At 43.6% G+C, this 20,106-nt stretch overlaps 1 protein-coding gene across 2 annotated transcripts; it reads left to right on the top strand.

Annotated features, from left to right (window-relative positions):
• Positions 1 to 234: 234 nt before the first annotated feature.
• On the top strand, positions 235 to 20,052 carry ZKSCAN8 (zinc finger with KRAB and SCAN domains 8). Of its 2 annotated transcripts, XM_045800619.2 has the most exons (6): positions 298 to 436; positions 9,417 to 9,934; positions 10,554 to 10,692; positions 13,073 to 13,164; positions 13,466 to 13,589; positions 14,193 to 20,052. In XM_045800619.2, the coding sequence occupies exons 2-6, from the start codon at positions 9,518 to 9,520 to the stop codon at positions 15,152 to 15,154; spliced, it is 1,734 nt and encodes a 577-aa protein (XP_045656575.1). In that variant the 5' UTR covers positions 298 to 436; positions 9,417 to 9,517; the 3' UTR covers positions 15,155 to 20,052. The 2 variants fall into 2 exon arrangements, with proteins under 2 accessions (XP_045656576.1, XP_045656575.1); XM_045800620.2 differs by lacking the exon at positions 9,417 to 9,934 and having other exon boundaries at positions 235 to 436.
• Positions 20,053 to 20,106: the final 54 nt, after the last annotated feature.

Here is a 20,106-nt window from a genome sequence, read left to right as displayed (position 1 = left end):
TATTACCGGGTGCCAAAGGGGATTCCAAAGACTATCAACTGTGGCTGGCAGGAATTCCTCAAGCAACTGGTAGTCTGTGCAAGACGCCTGGACCACGGCAAGGTGCCGGGGTCTCCAAGCGCTTGTAGGACGCGAGCCTGCACCCGCCTCCCCACTCCCGTCCCCGGGCCGAGTGGCGCGCAGGCGCTGGCGAGCAGGAGCCTCCGCCGGCCGACCATAGAGCTTCCAGACCTCCAGGGTTCCTAGAGAGCTTCCGGAAGTGCCTCGAGACAAGATGCGCCTTGGTCGATGTTGTGCCTCAGCGGGTCTGGAAGTTAGGGACTGCCGGGCTCTGGTCCCGCTGCAGCTTTCTCGCGGTTTTCTCCCCGCCCTTCCTCCGGGTCCGTCCGTCCTCTGCAGCCCGCCTTCCCCACCCCGGCCGCGCCTGCAGCTCGCGGTGAGTAACGGTTCGGGCTCCGGGCGGAGGAGGGGAGCGCTTTGTGGCCAGACTAGGCCGCCGCTGGGAACGGGCCTGAGGGTCTGGAGAGGGGCCCGGACGCGGGGGGCGCCCCGGGCTTCAGGGGAGTCGGGGGCTGGTCCCCCAGTGGGCGCAGGCCTAGGCCGCGGCCCCAGACTCTGTGCCAGGGACCCTCTTCTGGGGGTTCGCTTTCTTCACCCCGCTCCTCTTTCTGTGATGTTGATCTGTCCAAAAATGGGAAGCTGCCCCCACGGTATCTTTTATCCAGCCGTTTCCACCATCTGAATTGGTTTTACTTAGCAATTTTGCATTTCCTTCACAATAAGATTTTCTTCTCTTTTCTTTTCTTTTTAGCAGCAATATTTTGCTTTTGAGAGCCATAATTATCCTTGGAAACTTATTTTTGCTGTTACTCTGCTCTTTGTAGTGTATTCAGAAAATGGTGGTGTGTTGACTGGATAATTGTATAAAACACCCATTTTTCACAACTTTGGGGTAATATGGAATCCAGCCTTACTCGAAACACTTACCCCGTTTATTAAGGGTCACTAAAGTACATGCCCCGGGAACTCTTCTGGAGGAGCCCCACTTCCAAAACGCAGGTCACTCACGAGTCATTCTGTCAGGCGACAGAAAGACTGCCACTACCACCTCCGAAAACAATCCAGACTTTTGTTGTTTGGTTAGTTCAGTTAACTATATTTATGCAGAAATCATTGTTTTAACAAATGCATAAGCATTTTGAATTCGTGCTGTGGTTGAATGTGAAATGTGGTCGATATTAAAACCAGCTTTGGCAGTTTGAGATAACTCTAAAGGATAGTTTTTGCTTCACTTATTTTTTCTTGATCTTTAAAGCCTAAAAATATCTTTATTGTTTTGTTTTATTTTCGGTTCCCAAACATCCCAAAGTAGACTTAATTAGTCTGAAGGAAAAAGACATTCCTTCTCACCTCTTAAAAAAATAATGCTTTAAAATCTGAGTTGTGGGGCCCCTGGATGGCTCAGTGGATTAAACCTCGGACTCTTTTTTTTTTTTTTTTTTTTAAGATTTTATTTATTTATTTGAGCAGGGAGCGCAATGGGTACTGGATCCCAGAACCCTGGGGTCATGACCTGAGCTGAAGGCAGACGCTTAACGGACTGAGACTCCCAGGTGTCCCAAGCCTCGGACTCTTGATTTGGGCTCAGGTCATGATCTCAGGGACCTGAGGTGGAGCCCCATGATCGAGCTCAGCAGGGAGTCTGCTTAAGATTCTCTCCCTCTGCCCTCACTCCCTCCTTTCTCTCTCTCTCTGACATAACTAAATCTTGCCCCCCAAAATGCTGACAAAATAATGTTTAAAAAATAATGAAATAAAAATCTTTTTTAAAGAGATTTATTGATTTGTAAAGATTTTATTTATTTATTTGAGAGAGTGTGTGTGCAAGTGCATACAAGTGGGGGGGAGGGGCAGAGGGAGAGAGGAAAGCAGAAGGGAGCCCCATGGATGTGGGGCTCCATCCCAGGATCTTGGGATCATGACCTGAGCTGAAGGCAGATGCTTAACTGACTGGGCCACCCAGGCGCCCCTATTTATTTACTTCAGAGAGAGAGAGAGCGCGCACACGATTGCTCAGGGAGGAGGGGCAGAGAGAGAATCTCAAGCAGACTCCAGTCTGAGTGCTAAGCCCTCCCCAGGCTCGATCTCACCACCCTGAGATCAAGACCTGAGCCAAAACCAAGAGTCCCACACTTAACTTACTGAGCCACCCAGGTGCCCCTTGATCAGGTTGGTTTTTTTTTTTTTTTTTTTAAGATTTTATTTATTTATTTGAGAGAGAGTGAGAGCAAGCAGGAGGGGGGCAGGTAGGGGCAGAGGGTGAAGGAGAAGCAGCTTCCTGCTGGGCAGGGAGCCCTATGCGGGGCTCGATCCCAGCAGCTTGGGATCATGACCTGAGCCGAAGGCAGATGCCCAACCAACTGGGCCATGCAGGTGCCCCTTGACCAGGTATTCTTAAAAGAGGGCGTAAGAGGCAGTCCTTACCCATAAAGTACTTAACCAATTTAATGCAGATGTATATACGTGAAACTGAGGGGAAGGTAAATAATAGACTAATCTTGTAGTCCATATCTTTGTACATGATTAGTTATAGGTTGTAATTGTCAAAAACTTGATTGGAGAGGGAAGGGACTAAAAAGTGGAAAATTAGCTACTAAAAAGAATAAACAGGGTGGGAATGGACAAGACTTGTTGGCTGATTTGGTATAAATTATGAACAAACCTGGTAATTAGATGACTTCTATTGGTTTCGCTGTCGAAGCTTTATTTAGTATCATTTAATATGATGTTAATTATTTAATATCTTAAACGGTGTAAAGTTCTTGAATGGTGCACACTTAACATTAAAGTATTTTGTAGCTAGTGTTGATAAGGATTGATTATAAGATGGAAGATGGCCAGTTGTTCAATAAAGATGAACCTTGGCTTTAAGGAAATTCGTAAGACAGCATGGTGAAACTATGACTATGCAGTATCACATTCTAAACAATTAGAGCTTAGAGTTAATGTCCCATGGTAATGACCTTTTAAGTTTTTAAACCATAAGTAGCTACTTTAAACACTTTAAAAATTTTATTAAATTTTAATTGACTTTGAAAAATTAATTAACAAATTAAAACCATGTATATTAATCCTGGCTGTTCAAAACAAAATTGATTACTCCTTGTCTCCAACTCTCCACAAAATCTCAACCTTTTGCCCAGATTCACTCTTCCCTCAACTCTCACTAGTCCAGGAATTTCACCATTTCTCTGTAAAATCTTCATCCATGAATTAAAAGTCTTTGATGTTAAACACTGTATTTAACCCTCTTATTCCTTTGTTCTTCTTATCTGTAGTTAACTCCTGAAACTATTGTTCCCAGCCTTGTGTAATTTTATTTTATTTTATTTTTTTATTTATTTGACAGAGGGAGAGAACACAAGCAGGGGGAGCAGCAGGCAGAAGAAGAGGGAGAAGCAGGCTCCCCGCAGAGCAGGGAGCCCATTGTGGGGGTTGATCCCAGGACTGTGGGATCATGACCCGAGCCAAGGGCAGACACTAAACCAACTGAGCCCCCCAGGCACCTCCCAGCCTGGTCTAATTTTAAATATAATTTTCAAATTTTCTTCCTTTTCTCTCCACACTCTAAGTAAGGGTTTGTTTTTGTTGTTTAAGTTTCTATTTATTTTTTTAATAATCTCTACACCCAACATGGGGCTCAAACTAACAATCCCGAGATCAGAAGTCTCATGCTCTTCCCACTGAGCCAGCCAGACACCCCTCTAAGTAAGGGTTTGTAATGCTCCTGGAGTTCTTGGATGGGTGTCAGGTCTGTGAACTCCACTGAAATTGATTGTAAACTTTTGTGCCTATGGACTTTTTTCTAGGGAGAAATTCTGTGTTTTCATTTGATTGCAGAAACCCTATCCCATCCTCCCCCGCCCCCCCACCTCCAGGAAAAAGGCACTCCTGAAAGAGGCACTGCTTTGAAGACTCACGTCAGGAAGTTTCTATACGTGATCTGATTTTCCTTCTAAGGGCCTGTCTCTCCTCTTTCTTTATCCTGTATTTGGACCATGTAAAAAATATCTTGGTAGGGATGCCTTGGTGGCTCAGTTGGTTTTGGTGTCTGCCTTTGGCTCAGTTCATGATCTCAGGGTCCTGGGATCAAGTCCTACATCACGCTCCTTGCTCAGCAGGGAGCCTACCTACTTCTCCCTCTGCCTGCCACTCCCCCTGTTTGTGCACACTCTCTCTCTCTGACAAATAAATAAAATCTTTAAAAAAAAAAAAATGACTTGGTAGGAATGAGCACCTTAATCTGCTTGGGGCATTGGAGTACAGAGTGGGGGTGATAAAGAAGACCTCATGAAAAAGGTAAGCCAGATTTAAGGTAGAGTTGAATGGTCTCAACTAGACCAGGATTTATCAACCTTGGCATTGACAAGGAGCCAGATCATCCTTTGTTGGGCAGATCTATGTTATGCATTGTAAGATGTTCAATAGCATCTCTGGCTTCTACCCACTAGGTACTAGTAGCATCCCTTCCCTTCAGTTCTAACAACCAAAAATGTTTTCACACATTGCCAAATATCCCTGGGAGAAAGGAGCAAAATTGTCCCCGGTTGAGAACCACTGAGCTAGAGTAAAGAGCTCTGTAGCAGAATGGAGGTTTAAGAAAGCCACGTTTAAGAAGAGCTATATGAAGATGAGCTTATAGCAGATAAAGGTAGGCAGGTTTACATACCACAAAGGGCGTTGCATATCGTGCTGAAGAGTTGGGATCCCCCTGAAAGATTTTAAAGTGATGAGTTGTGTTACATATTAAAACAGTCTCTCTAGCAGAGTATTAATTTCATAGGGTAACATACTATAACAAAATATCACAAGCTGGGTGGCTTAACACAGCAGAAATCAATTTTCTCATAGTTATGGAGGCCAAAAGTCCAAAGTCAAGGTGTTGACAGGGCTAGCTCTGCTAGCTTCTGGTTGTTACTGACCTTCCTTGGCTTGCAGCTGCATAACTCCTGATCAATGCCTCTATAGTCACATAGCTCTCTTCTGTGTCTGTCTTCACATGGCCCTCTCTTTGTATGTCTTAGTCTCTGTGTCTCTTCTTTTTTTTTTTTTAAAGATTTTATTTATTTATTTGACAGAGATAGAGACAGCCAGCGAGAGAGGGAACACAAGCAGGGGGAGTGGGAGAGGAAGAAGCAGGCTCACAGCAGAGGAGCCTGATGTGGGGCTCGATCCCACAACGCCGGGATCACGCCCTGAGCCGAAGGCAGACGCTTAACCGCTGTGCCACCCAGGCGCCCCTGTGTCTCTTCTCTTCTTAAAAGTACACCAGTCATACTGTAGAAAGGCCTACTCTACTCCAGTGTAACCTCGTCTTAACTTGATTACATCTGCAAGGACCCTACTTCTGAATAAGGTCACATTCAAAGGTATCAGAGGTTAGGACCTCAACCTATCTTTTGGGAGGACACAGTTCAACCATAAAAGATACAGATCTATACTCATGGGGAACGTACAATTAAGTTAGGAAGTCAGAACTTCTTTGCAACTAATAATACATAACTACAGGAAAAGTAACATTAAAGTAATAAACTTTAAAAAGTTATAAATCTTTTGTTCTGTGAATATGGTGAATAAGAGAATACATTTTCTAATTTTGTAATAGCATTATATTTCTAAAATAAAAATCACTTAATATCACAAATAAAGTGATAAACATTTATGCAACAGAGGTATAGAGTAAGAGAACAGTCACTTCCAATTGGAATCATCAAGAAAGGATTTTACTTAATTTTTTTTTTTTTAAGATTTTATTCATTTATTTGACAGAGATAGAGACAGCCAGCGAGAGAGGGGACACAAGCAGGGGGAGTGGGAGAGGAAGAAGCAGGCTCATAGCGGAGGAGCCCGATGTGGGGCTCAATCCCACAACGCCGGATCACGCCCTGAGCCGAAGGCAGACGCTTAACCGCTGTGCCACCCAGGCGCCCCTACTTAATTTTTTTTTTAAGTAAGCTCTATGCCCAATGTGGTGCTTGAACTCAGGACCTTGACTTCAAGTGTCATGTGCTCTTCTGAGTGAGCCAGCTAGGCACCCCAAGAAAGGATTTTAAAGGAGAAAACATGTTATTTTGTCCTTTAAGAATAGGTAGTTTGGGCACTAATGAAAGCAATCAGAGAAGACTTAAATAAATGGAGAGACAGACTGTGTTTATAGAATGGAAATTAAAAATGTCAACGAGCTGTAGATTCAGCAGAAATCCTGTTCCAGGGTTTCTTTTTGTAGGAATCTGTATCAAAAGTCAGTGGAATTAGAAAAGTCAAAACAGAGGCACCTGGGTGGTTTAGTTGGTTAAGTGTCTGCCTTCGGCTCCAGTTATCATCCCAGGGTCCTGGGATCGAGCCCTGCATCAGGCTCCCTGCTCAGTGCCGAGCCTGCTTCTCACTCTCCCTCTGCCTGCTGCTCCCCCTGCTTGTGCTCTCTCTCTCTGTCAAATAAATAAATAATCTTAAAAAAATTGTTTTTAATTAAAAATTTTTTTAAAAAAAATCAAGGGACGCCTGGGTGACTCAGTCGTTAAGCGTCTGCCTTCGGCTCAGGGCGTGATCCCGGAGTTCTGGGATCAAGCCCCACATCAGGCTCTTCCGCTGGGAGCCTGCTTCTTCCTCTCCCACTCCCCCTGCTTGTGTTCCCTCTCTCGCTGGCTGTCTCTCTCTGTCAGATAAATAAATAAAATCTTTAAAAAATAATAATAAAAATTAAAAATAGTCAAAATTTTGAAAATATATAGTAAAGTTGCAGGACTCTTAGTACTTGATTTCAAGATTTTGAAAGCCACAATAATCAAGACAGTTTTGTTTTGGTGAAAGGATAAAGGTACAGGTCAATGGAACAGAATAGAGATTCCAGAAATAGACTGACACATATGCGGTCAATTGATTTTTGACAGAGATGGGCAAAGATAATTCAAGGGGTAAAGAGTAATCTTTTCTGGGGTGCCTTGGTGGCTCAGCCGTTAAGCGTCTGCCTTTGGCTCAGGTCATGAGGTCCTGGGTTCAAGCCCTGCCTTGGCTCCCTGCTCAGCGGGAAGCCTGCTTCTTCCTCTCCCACTCCCCTTGCTTGTGTTCCCTCTCTCTCTGTCTCTGTCAAATAAATAAATAAAATCTTAAAAAAAAAAAAAGAGTAATCTTTTCTGCAAATGGTGCTGGAACAATTTGGTATCTGTGTGCAAAAAAATGAACCCCTGTCCCAAACTCTATGCAAAAATTAACTCAAAATTTGGGGTGACCATGGATTAAGCAAAGGTTTCTTAGATATGACACCAAAAGCACAATCCCTAAAAGAGAAAAATTGACAAATTCAACTTCAAAAAAGTTACGAATTTCTGTTCTTTGAAAGGCACTGTTAAAAGTAGGAAGAGGAGGGGCGCCTGGGTGGCACAGCGGTTAAGCGTCTGCCTTCAGCTCAGGGCGTGATCCCGGCGTTGCGGGATCGAGCCCCACATCAGGCTCTTCCGCTGTGAACCTGCTTCTTCCTCTCCCTGCTTGTGTTCCCTCTCTCGCTGGCTGTCTCTATCTCTGTCAAATAAATAAATAAAATCTTTAAAAAAAAAAAAAAGTATGAGGAGGAGAAAATATTTGCAAATCATATGTCTTATAAAGGCCTTGTCTCCAGAAGGTGTAAGGAATCCTCAAAACTCAAAGTAGAGCTTAATTTTGAAAACAGGCAAAAGTTTTGAGCAGATACTTCACCAAAGAAGATCTGCAGATGGCAAATAAGCATGTGAAAGGATGCTCAACATTATTGGCCAGAAGGAAAATGCAAATTAAAACCATAGTGAGATACCAGAGAGTGGTTTCATTTTTAAATGAAAACAAATAAATAATTAAAAAAAAAAACCCATAGTGAGATGGCATTACACACTCAGATATCTAAAATTAAAAATAATATCAAATGCTTGTCAGGAAATGGAGCAACAGCAATTCTCACATATTGCTAGTGGAATACAAAGTGTTACAGCCACTTTAGAAAACAGTTTTGTAGTTTCTTATAAAGTTATACATATAGCTACCATATGGCCCAGCAATTTTACTTTTAGATATTTATCCAGGTAAAACGAAAACATGTTCACACAAAAACTCGTATGCATATGTTCATAGTGGCTTTGCTTGTACCCCTCAAAAACTGAAAACGACTTGAGATATATCTCAACTGAGAATGGATAAACTTACATCCATATAAATATCACTCAGCCCTCAGAAAGGACGAGTACCCAACATTTGCATCAACATGCATGGAACTGGAGGAGATAATGCTAAGTGACATAAGTCAAGCAGAGAAAGACAATTATCACATGGTGTCACTTATTCGTGGAACATAAGGAATAGCAGGGAGGACATTGGGAGAAGGAAGGGAAAAATGAAGGGGGGAAATCATAGGGGGAGACAACCATGAGAGACTATGGACTCCAGGGGAACAACCTAAGGGTTTTAGAGGTGAGGGGGGCAGGGGGATGGGCTAGCACGGTGATGGGTATCACGGAGGGCACGTATTGCATGGAGCACTGGGTGTTACACGGAAACAATGAATCATGGAACACTACATCAGAAACTAATGATGTACTCTATGGTGACTAACATAATTTAAAAAACCATACATCCACATAAGGAATAAACTAATACATGCAACAGAATTGATGACCTCACATGTATTATGCTAAGTGAAAGATGCCATACTCAAAAGACTACCTACGGTATGATTTTATTTATAAAAGACTGTGGAAGGCCATTAGTGTGTGGGACTAGACTTTTGGGTTGCAGGTGTGGTTAGGGCATTTAGGTTCCTTGGAGAGGCAGGACCAGTGCTCCAAAGAGAGTTGTAGAGGGAGATAAGGTCCACAGTAGAAGTGGTTAGCCTTGAGAGAGGAGGGAGGATGGAGAGCACAGTAGGATAATGTCTTAGGTGGAGAAGAGCCTGTGGTGTTAGGAAAGTTCTGGACAATACCTTGAGCTAGATTATATAGAAATTAGTCTCCTGTTGAGTGTGAGGGATAGGTTGAGAGCTGAAGTGCGTAGAAACAGTATAGCTGGTGTAGCAGATGCTGAAACAGTTAAATCAGCATCACTGAGCGCCAGCTAAAGTTTAATGCAGAACTTCAGTTAGACCCAGTCTACATGGTTTCCTGACTTTGTTTGTTGTATTCCACATCCCCGTGGAGAGGAAGCAGAAGGAAAGGAATTTCCCCAGATGGGTGTTTGGCGTGGCAGAAAGCTAAGGAGGTAAGGAATTACTTCTGGGATGGTGGAGAGGATCACTTAAATGACTGGCCCATGAGGTACATGCTGTGGTAAGGAGCTTGTTAAGATGTCTTAGTAACTTACTATGACCTTTGACTTGCTTTAATATTGTTTGACAGTTTCTCTATCCCAAGAATTGCCCTTACTGAAGAGCTCCTTGGAAAGTTCTTCTCTTAAGAAGAGTAGTAGAAACGAGCCTCCTGAGCTTTTCCAGCCCTAAATGGCAGCAGAATCAAGAAAGTCGTTAGCGCCATCCCCACCTGACCAAGCTCCTGAGGAGGACCTTGTAATCGTCAAGGTAGAGGAAGATCATGGCTGGGACCAGGAATCTAGTCTGCATGAAAATAACCCTCCCGGCCAAGAGCTGTTCCGCCTGCGCTTCAGGAAGTTATGCTACCAGGAGACATTAGGACCCCGAGAAGCTCTGATCCAGCTCCGCGCACTCTGCCATCAGTGGCTGAGGCCGGATTTGAACACCAAGGAGCAGATCTTGGAGTTGCTAGTGCTAGAGCAGTTCTTGACCATCCTGCCTGAGGAGCTCCAGACTCTGGTGAAGGAACATCAGCTAGAGAACGGAGAGGAGGTGGTGACCCTATTGGAGGATTTGGAAAGGCAGATTGACATATTAGGACGGCCAGTAAGTAGAAGGAGGTGTGCGTGCTGTGACTGGGAGGTCTGGAAGCGGGCTGAGGGGGACGTTAGCTCCGTAGCAGGAGAATAAATGCTGGGCGTCCGTTTCTGTTGTAGGAGGAATGAACATAGCTCTAGTGAAGTGTGGCTTGTATTTGTAGAGTTCTTTTGATTTTTGTGAAGGCTCTGTGTACATTTTTTATCCTCATAACATCCTCACAACTTTTATTATTCCTGTTTCCCAGATGGGCAGCTGATACATAGAGAGCTTAAGTTACTTGAATTACTCTGGGCACTCATAACTAAACGTAGATCTGAGACCAGACCTCAGGTTTCCTCAGTGTTACCAAAAGTTTTTTCTACCGAATAGCACTGCTTTAAGTTTCTGTTTTCATTCTTCCCTTGCCTTGTGAGTGCAAAATGGCAGGAGGGGCAGCAGCAGAAATGATGACTTTCTGTGCTAATGAACATGTTCGTGTTCTCACTGCCCTTAGGAAGTAGGTGAAATTCTTCTTCTTCCTTTTAACAAGCACATATCCCTATAGATGTGCCCTTGGTCCTCTTAATATTGTTCACTTCCTTTCATGAAAGAATCTCTTGTAATGCAGCTGTCCCTTTGTTTTCAGGTCCCAGCCCGTGCACATGGACACGGGCTCTGGGAGGAGGTGGTGCATTCAGAGTCTGCGCCAGAGCTTCCAAATAGTGCGCTCCGACCTGTGGCAGCCCAGCCCAAGTCTCCACTGCCGCGAGGGCCGCAGGAGAGAGGTGAGGGCCGGGTTCCATGGAGGAGGAGGAGGAAGGAGTAGAAAAGAAAGAAAGTGCCCGTTGAGTTCCCGGAGAACCAGGAAGTAGAATTTTGTTTACGGTTCAGTCCTAATATCTGGCTTTGAATGTTTATCTCAGCTTCTAATACAGACTATCAGTCCCATTGGTAAATTCATGAGCAAATTAAAGAATTCAGGGATTTTTTTTTTTTTTAAGATTTTTTATTTATGTATTTGACAGACAGCGAGAGAGGGAACACAAGTGGGGGGAGTGGGAGAGGGAGCCCGATGAGGGGCTCAATCCCAGGACCCTGGGATCATGACCTGAGCAAGGCAGACGCTTAACGACTGAGCCACCCAGGCACCCCAAGAATTCAGGGATTTTTGTATCTTCATACATTTCTGTCATCCCAGTGTTGGCACAACATAGGCGTTGATGAGGGTTTGCTGGCATCATCACGCCACTTTGTTTGTAACTATTTCAGTATGTAATCCCTCACGCAGGAACATCTCCTTGGATAGCCACAATAAATGCATCACAGTTAGGGAATGTCATGCTGATACAGTGCTAATCTGGTCCACACTTGGTATTTCTGTTCTGCCAGTTGTCCCAGTAATTCTTTCAGAGTCCAGTCTAAGATTACCCTTTGCAGTCAGTTGTCATGTGTCTTCAGACTCCTGTAATTTGGAATAGTTCCTCAGCCTTTCTTTGCCTTTCATCACCTTGACGTTTTTGATGAGTACGGGTTGGTTATTTTATAGAATGGCTGCAATTTGGGTTTGTGTGATGTTTCCTTATGTGTAAACTGCAGTTGTGCATGTGTGGCAGGAACACCCCAGAAGTGCTGTTGCCTCCTTCTCTGCCGTACCACAGGAATTTGTGCTGTTACTGGTGTTGGTATCTTTGATGACTTAGTTAAGGTTATTCTTGCTAGGTTAGGGGCGCCTGGGTGGCTCATTCGTTAAGCGTCTGCCTCCTGGGATTGAACCCCACATTGGGCTCCTCTGCTGGGAGCCTGCTTCTTCCTCGCTCACTCCCCCTGCTTGTGTTCCCTTTCTGGCTGGCTGTCTCTCTCTCTGTCAAATAAATAAATAAATTCTAAAAAAAAAAAAAAAAAAAATTATTCTTGCTAGGTTAATCACTGTAAGGTTACTATTTCCCCCCTTAAAATTAATAAGTAATTTGTGGAGAGATACTCTTGAGTGTGTTTAAATTCTGGTCCTCATCAAGCTTTTGTTGCTAAAACACTAGTTTTAATATTCGTTGATGCTTCTTGACTGACTCAGTGATTACTAAGACTTACAAAATGATGATTTTCTAACTGTGCCATGCCCTCTACATTTATTTGTTATAACAGAGAGTGTTCCCTCCTCCCCATCTTATTTTATTTTATTAATTTGTTAGTATGGACTCATAGGTCTTATTTTATTCCAGAAATAAAATATCTGTATCTATCCTTATTTTGTTACCATCTTTATTTTGATGCTTAAATTGTCTCAGATTTGGTCAGAGGAGGCTCCCTTCAGTCTGGCTCCTCCGTCCTTTTGACATTTCCCCATCAGTTTTTGAGAACTTTTTACCTTCTTGCCTTCAAGATGTTCTAGTCTCATCTCATACTTGTTCTGCATTTCTTGTTTTTTTCATTTATGTGGTTTATAGGAGTTTGTTCCATATAAATGGATTTTTAATATTTCTAAAGAACCATAGAAACAGTTTCAGTTAGTAATATGATTCTTGTCTAAGGTACTGAAGTGTGTTGTCCAAGACACAGTAGTCTGTTAATTTTGGTATTTCAATGTCTGATGTCTGTAGGGAGCAGATAGCAGCAGTCATGGGAGACATTTCAGAAAGGTAATAGAGTTAATAGAGATAAATTTGTTCTCATATTCCATTTGCCAAGAGCTCAGGACCCAAGGAAACACCGTACAGAAGCGCAGAGGTAGAATGTAGCTTTGGTTAGAATGTAGCTTTGGTGGGAGAGAAGAAATTATAAAGCAGTTCCTGTTGGGAAACCAGTACTTGCACATGTAACTTCAGCCTGAGTGGGACATCGAAGTGCAGATGTCTTGTGGGCAGCCATAGGTGTAGACCTAGAGTCCAAGATATTAGCATTTTATTTTGTATTTTTTATTCTTTAAAGATTTTTTTAAAGTTTATTGAAGCAACCTCTGTACCCAACGTAGGGTTTGAGCTCACGGCCCTGAGATCAAGAGCTGCGTGCTCCACCGACTGAGCCAGCCGGGGGTCCCTCAGCATTTTATGTGCAAATTCTCTGACATGCATATATTCGGAAATACAAGCATCTTTGGATTGGGTTAGTGCTGGCTGCTGCAGCTGTGGGACAGGGCTGGTCTCACACAGCTCCTTTCTCCTCTCTCAGCCATCTCTACTTCTCAGAGTCCTACCCCTTCACAGAAAGGAAGTCCTGGAGACCAGGAGATGGCAGCAGCACTGCTCACAGCAGGGTTCCAGGTGAGTTGTACTGCTTCTCACTGAAGCCCCCTAGCTCTGCGTGGCAGCGTGGGTGGCATCTGCCTTATGCCTGGACTCTTTGTAGCAGTACTGACCAAGAATTTGCCCCAAATTCTTTTTGCATGATTCTTGATTTTCCCCCAATAAATCTCATGCATTTCCCTCTTCCCAACTTCTTTAGATCCCTTTACACAGTATGTTCCCACCTCTCGATCCTCTCCAACCCTGGCGGATCTCTGACACTCTGGGTTTGAGCTATGGAACAGTCCCGGTCCCACATGGGGATTTTGTTTTGTTTCAGACTTTGGAGAAGATCGAAGACATGGCTGTATCCCTGATTCGAGAGGAGTGGCTTCTTGATCCATCACAGAAGGATCCCAGTAGAGATAATAAGCCAGAGAATTACAGAAACATGTTCTCCCTGGGTAAGGAGAACTCTGGTTATTGTTATCAGTTAAGGTGGTTTGTTTATTTGTTATGTGATGGTAGCTGTGGGCTTTCTGAAAGACACTGTTGAGTTTAAACTCAGGAACTAACAGAGAGAAACAGTGCTATAAAATGGACTTCAGTTCTCCAATCCAGGACTTACCTTGGGTACTGTTCTGTATGCAGTTGGAGTCATTTCTTCTGCTCCCAGTCCCATGGAATCTCTACCTAGATGTCACCCTGTTAGACCTGTTGTGCTCCGCCCTTTCAGTGACTGCGGCTTTTTTCCGTTTTTGTCCCATTAGGTCCTTCAGCAGTTCATATTCCTTCTCACTCCCCTGCGTCTCATCAGGTGATCCCTTCCCTACTTCAGTGCCCTACCAGCATCCCTCTCTGTTATGGCACTTCTTCCCCATTTGGCCTGTGTACTTCTGCTTGACCCTGCTTTCATCTCCCTTTATAGTATGACAACATTTGGAGACAGATGGAAGCTTTGTGTTTACTGCTAGCTTTCCATGTATATTTCCCTTATGTTCAGTTCCTTTTTAACATAGAGAATAGAAAGTGACATTGGCTTGATGTTTCTCACATTTTAATTTCAGGTGGTGAGACCAGGAATGAGAACAGGGAATTATCCTCGAAACAGGTAATATCTACTGGAATCCAACCACATGGAGAGACAGCTGCCAAATGCAACGGGGATGTTATCGGGGGTCTTGAGCATGGAGAAACCCGAGATCTTCTGGGCAGATTAGAGAGGCAGCGGGGAAATCCCACCCAGGAGAGACGACATAAATGTGATGAATGTGGGAAGAGCTTTGCTCAGAGCTCAGGCCTTGTTCGCCACTGGAGAATCCACACTGGGGAGAAACCCTATCAATGTAACGTGTGTGGTAAAGCCTTCAGTTACAGGTCAGCCCTTCTTTCCCATCAGGATATCCACAACAAAGTAAAACGCTATCACTGTAAGGAGTGTGGTAAAGCCTTCAGTCAAAACACAGGCCTGATCCTGCACCAGAGAATCCATACTGGGGAGAAGCCGTATCAGTGCAATCAGTGTGGGAAGGCTTTCAGTCAGAGTGCGGGCCTTATTCTGCACCAGAGAATCCACAGTGGGGAGAGACCCTATGAATGTAATGAGTGTGGGAAAGCTTTCAGTCATAGCTCTCACCTCATTGGACATCAGAGAATCCACACTGGGGAGAAGCCCTATGAGTGTGATGAGTGTGGGAAAACCTTCAGGCGGAGCTCACATCTTATTGGCCATCAGAGAAGCCACACTGGGGAGAAACCCTACAAATGCAATGAGTGTGGGAGGGCCTTCAGTCAGAAGTCAGGCCTTATTGAACATCAGAGAATCCACACTGGAGAAAGACCCTATAAATGTAAAGAATGTGGGAAAGCTTTCAATGGGAACACTGGCCTCATACAACATCTGAGAATTCACACAGGGGAGAAGCCCTATCAATGTAATGAGTGTGGGAAAGCCTTTATTCAGAGGTCAAGTCTCATTCGGCATCAGAGAATCCACAGTGGAGAAAAATCTGAATCCATAGGAGTTTAGGAAAAAACCACAATCATAGTTTGGGCATTATTCAACATTAGAGAAACCAGATGCTGGTGAGAGGTCTTTCAGTGTAGTAAAAAGAAAGTTTGTCGTCGTTGCAACCTCACTAGGGTCAGAATCGGTAGTGGTGGCAGAGTTAGAATAGCTCTTCAGTAGTTTGGGCCAGTGCCTTGATGCAGGTGGGTTAGCTTGACTGTCTGGGGATGTGTCTGGTGGAATGGAGCTCCCGATGGCCTAATGTATCCTTTAGAAACAAAATAGCATTAGAGCAAGTCGCTTGTCATGGAGGCACTTAATTTTGTGTTTTGGGTGAGTAGCTGTAGGTTTGAGAGAGGCTACTCCTCCTAGTTCCTCTGCTTCTTCCCATCTCCTGTGATCCCCTGCCCCCATTTATTCCCCTGAGGGTGCACTTGTGCTCCAAATCTGATCTGAGAAGCTACTTTAGAGTTCGAAGCAGCCTCTGTGTGAGACTTACTTTGTATTTAGCTTTCTAAGAACCTAGTTCTAGGGAAATTTTTACAGACACTTAATGTATTTATGCTTAAGTGTGCGTTTTGTTTTATTCTAATGTTCCTGATAGTCAGTGGAAAACCATATTCCCATGCAAACTCAGAATGCTATATTTTTAACAGCACTCCAGCATTTTTCTTCATATATCACCTTCACTGACTCCACTGAGTCATTGAGCATCCATACGTATCCTTCACCACCCCCAGCCCCAGTACCTGTGTCAGCAAAGGAAGTGATGGTTGTGGGAATGAAGCAGAGAAAGAGGTGAGTGGAGACTCAGCCTGGCTGCTCTTGAGCTGGGGTGGTTGTACCTTTTGGTGACTTCTGGCTCCTTTTCACCTTCCCACTGTACATTGTGACACACAACGGTGGTAACACTATCCCAGTTACAACATTGCGTGAGAGAAAGGGTGACAGAGGTGCTTGAAGAAGACCTAAAAACCCTTACAGAGAATGTACACTCAACCCTCCCGGCCCGTTACAGTCCTGCCCTCTCAGGTTCCTACCAGTCTGCACAAACCTCCGACCAGATGGTCTGTCACTCTTGTCATCTCCCTGGTCCCACCTCGTTAGATGGCCTTAGTACCTCACCCTTCATTCTCCATCTGTTTCTTGCCATTAGCTTTCTGTGTCCACAGTGGTGATCTGTCAGATACTTCACCTCACAGCTCCGCATCCTTCTGAATTGTGGTGTACTCCATCTGTAACCCCGCGAGACACAGTATGAACTCATCGTTGCTGGGTCCTATCTTTCTTGGAGGCTTTCAGCAAACCAAGGGTTACTGTATAAAGTGATGAGGCTGGTTTAAGTAACACACCAGCATCTACGCATCCAAACATTGTTTGTCCTTTAAATTCGGCACTTCTGGTTATTCTGATCGTGCTACCGCTCCTCCAAATATTTGGAAGACTTGTACCCTTGAATACCATCTCGTTTTTGACCATTACCCACTTGTTCATCACATTTGGAATGGAGTTACTTTTGCCTTTTTTCCAAAATCAGCTTTCAAAATTGGAATTGATTCCGTTGACCCTATTCGGAAGAATAGGGTATACGCCAAGAGAAGTTACACGACCTCACACTGACTGTTCTAAAGAGGAACAACACTTATTGACACGTACTGATGTTTTTCAAAAGGTCATAAAATCTTTCATCATAAAGGTCTGCCTTTTGGATCATAAAATCCTTCTCTGTAAAATCCCTTCTCTGCCCCACTCTGGCCCACCCTGATCACTAACAACATTGAGGTTCTTACCGTTGTTTCATTGAGTCGTTGATACCCACCTATCGTTTGTCATCCTGGTTTCCTTGGTTAACTTTTTCAAAACAGTGCTTTCCATTATCCTTTGTTTTCTTACTCTCAATTTTGTTTCTTTTGGCCTATAGATTCCCTTGCACTTGAAGGGAATTCCATTCCTCATTCCCTTGTACTTGAAAGTTCAAGAAACCAGAAACAAATCTGGTTGTTTCTAGATCCTTGCTCTCTGCCTCAGTTGTGCCTTACCCTCTGTAAGATACCAGTTCTGCCTGAGGCCAGTGCTGCCTGTGTGCAGATACTATACAGGATGGGTACATCGTCAGAGGGAAAATGTGTGCACCCATACACGCAGTCCTCCCACGTAGTTCCGAGGAGCACTTGTCTTCTCTTCCGGTGAAAGCTCTCAGAGCAACATATTGAAATGACTGTAAGTATACCAGCTAACATCTCTCTACTCACAGTAATGTGTAGCCACGTTACTTAAATCTATAATTACTAAGCATCTGGCAGAAATTCAGAGAAAAGAAAATATACCCAGAAAGATGAGTGTGGTGCTGGGATGAATGAAGAAAGACCGTGACTTGCAAGAATATCACGGTTGGCTCAGCCCACATATAGAAATAGCCACATAGTGTAAGAAAGTAGAAAAGGCTTTTGTTTCTTTGGGGGGCACACGTAGAAGTCCGTTCTTGGTCTCCACGTCTCACTCTCTGCACTAGAGTGTTGTTGATCCATCTTTATGACCTTATCTTGAGCTCCTGACTGAGTGATGTGTGCTAAGTTCCTTTTTATCCTGCAGATTCTATTTTTATGCCCTTAATCTGAAATGAACTGTTCAGCAATACTCTCTTCTCCCATCACGATCTCATTTTAGGGCCCAGCATGGTATAGTGGTTCTTCAGTGACTCTGCTGCCATCCACCTTAGTCCTAGAAGACGTGTCTTAGGTGTCAAAGATTTCCACCATTGAGCAAGGTGGCAGCACTAGAATGTGGTAGATGATTCCCATACAGAGCAGTTAGCTTTACTCTTGGTCCTGAGACTCTAAATAGTAATAGCTGACATTTATTAAGCACTTACTGTGTGCCAAGCCCTATGCTAAGCAATTCTCACGGTTATAAATAGTATATCCTGCATTTTATAGATGGGGAAATAGGCTTAGAGGGGTGAGTGAGTTGACCAAGGTTATGGAGCTGGGAAGTGACAGAGCAGGGACTCTGCCTTACAGGGTCAGATTCTTGAGCCTGGGCTGCTGACCACTGTGCTAACCTTGTCTCTAATGAACACCCTGACCCTGGCCAGCCATCGGAGAATTCTGTATCCCTGGCTATAAGAGCTACTGGGGAAGAGAATGTACAGTATAGTATAGTACAGTTCCATTGCAAATATTGGAAAATTGGTTGAAAATATTATTTTGGTTGATACTTTTGATGCTTTTGTAGTACTAGAAAGCTAAATGGTACAAGTAAAACATGTTTAAAAGAGTAACTCGGAGGATAAAGCAATAATGTACAGATTCGAGTACATTTCTCTCTAAAGTGCCCCAGGGAACTAGAATTGTGGAGGGAAATGAAATATCTGTGTGTGCCATGCCAGGCCAGGCATATGGTCTGTTGGGATGACAGTAAAATTTACCTACAGCATAAAATGTGGAAAACCTTCAACTTCACTGCCCATTTCCAACTGCCATTCTGTTTGCCTTCTATCATTCATAGTTTTTCAAATGTACCATCCGTCGCTCAACCCCATTTTCTCATTACTATACTCTTGAAACTTCTTACTGGCTTTTGTACTCAGTATTCCACTGAAGTGTCCTCTGGATAAATATCAATGCCTTTTTTACGTTTTTGTCCTTTTGATCTATATTTCACACTGTTGAGTTTACCCTGCAACTCAGGAATTCTCTTCTTTGGTTTGTGGGATCCTTTTTGGTCACTTTCCTCCCAGTTTCTAGCTTTTCTTTATTGGTCTTTTTCCTCTTCTCCATGGAAAATAACCCTCACATCTTGATTTTATCCAGTATTTTTTCTGTGTTCACTTCTATTTATGTCTTTTGATTGTTTACATTTACCTTCTGTATTTCAGTAACTTAATATTTCCCACCCTATGGGTCAGATACCTACACAACTTGGTATTTGAAAACACACCTCATCATGCTTGTCCCCCAGCTCCCATTTTCCTTTTAAATAGGTGTTATTGCTTAGCTTCTCTACCCTGAATAGACTCACTGGCCTTCATACTTTTTTTTTTTTTTTTTAAGTGGGCTCCACACCCACCGTGGGGTTCAAACTCCCAACCCCAAGATCGAGCCCTGTGCTCTACTGACTGAGCCAGCCAGGTGCCCTGTCCTTCATAGTTCTCATCCCCATCTTAGAGTTGTCTTTGTCTTTTTCTGCTCTCCACTGTACATTCCAGTTCTTAGTTTTCTCCATGAGGCTGGATCTTTTACATTTCTGCCATCCCCTTGTAGCCTACCGATCCGTATCCTCTGACACCCAGGTAATTGTAATTTCTTTCTAGTTTCCTTGCTTTCAAGATTGCCCTCCTGTAATGCTTCTGAGGGGATCCTCATCAGAATCCATTTTTAGTCCAGAACACTTAGCAGATAATTCTTATCAGAGCACTGGTGTTCCAAGTTCTCCCGTTATTTTGCCCTTGATGCTCAATCTGCCTCTGCCTCATCTCTGGCTATTCATCTTGACTCATCGTGTTCACACTGTTGTCTTACAAAGCCCTTGCCTCTGTGCCTTTCTCAAGCAGTGTCTTTTGTTTAGGTCACTTTTTGGCCCCAGCTCTTGTTCATCACTCCCTTCAGGCCTAGCTTCTTTGTATCTTCTGAGTGAGCTCTCCCTGACTTCACTTCACACTGAGACCTCCCTTGTTCTGTGCTGCCTCAGCACTTATCCTTTGAGTTTGTACTATGGTCCATGCACTTACTAATATGTTGCTTTATAATTATTTTCTGGCACTCTGTATTGTAGTTCACATTTGTATTTATTTCCAAAATTAAATTGTAAGCTCCTTGAGGGCAGGAATAATGACTTTTACATTTGTATCTTTGCACCCCCTAGTGCCTAGTACAGTGCTGAGCACACAGTAGGTGTTTAATAAACGCTTGTCGAATCATTGTGTGGATTATTTATGAAGTTATCTATAGAAATTTTTAAGCTGTTTTCAAGGT

Source organism: Ursus americanus, chromosome 32 (genome assembly GCF_024610735.1).
Source record: "Ursus americanus isolate L20-20 chromosome 32, mUrsAme1.1.p, whole genome shotgun sequence".
Lineage (NCBI taxonomy): Eukaryota > Metazoa > Chordata > Mammalia > Carnivora > Ursidae > Ursus > Ursus americanus.
This window is presented reverse-complemented; position numbering and strand designations above follow the sequence as displayed.

Bases quoted from the DNA above. Each gene is read 5' to 3' on its own strand.
- ZKSCAN8 (XM_045800619.2), top strand. From the start codon at position 9,518: ATGGCAGCAGAATCAAGAAAGTCGTTAGCGCCATCCCCACCTGACCAA. The intron at 9,935-10,553 runs GTAAGTAGAAGG...CTTTGTTTTCAG, and splicing joins TTGACATATTAGGACGGCCA to GTCCCAGCCCGTGCACATGG. The intron at 13,165-13,465 runs GTGAGTTGTACT...GTTTTGTTTCAG, and splicing joins TGCTCACAGCAGGGTTCCAG to ACTTTGGAGAAGATCGAAGA.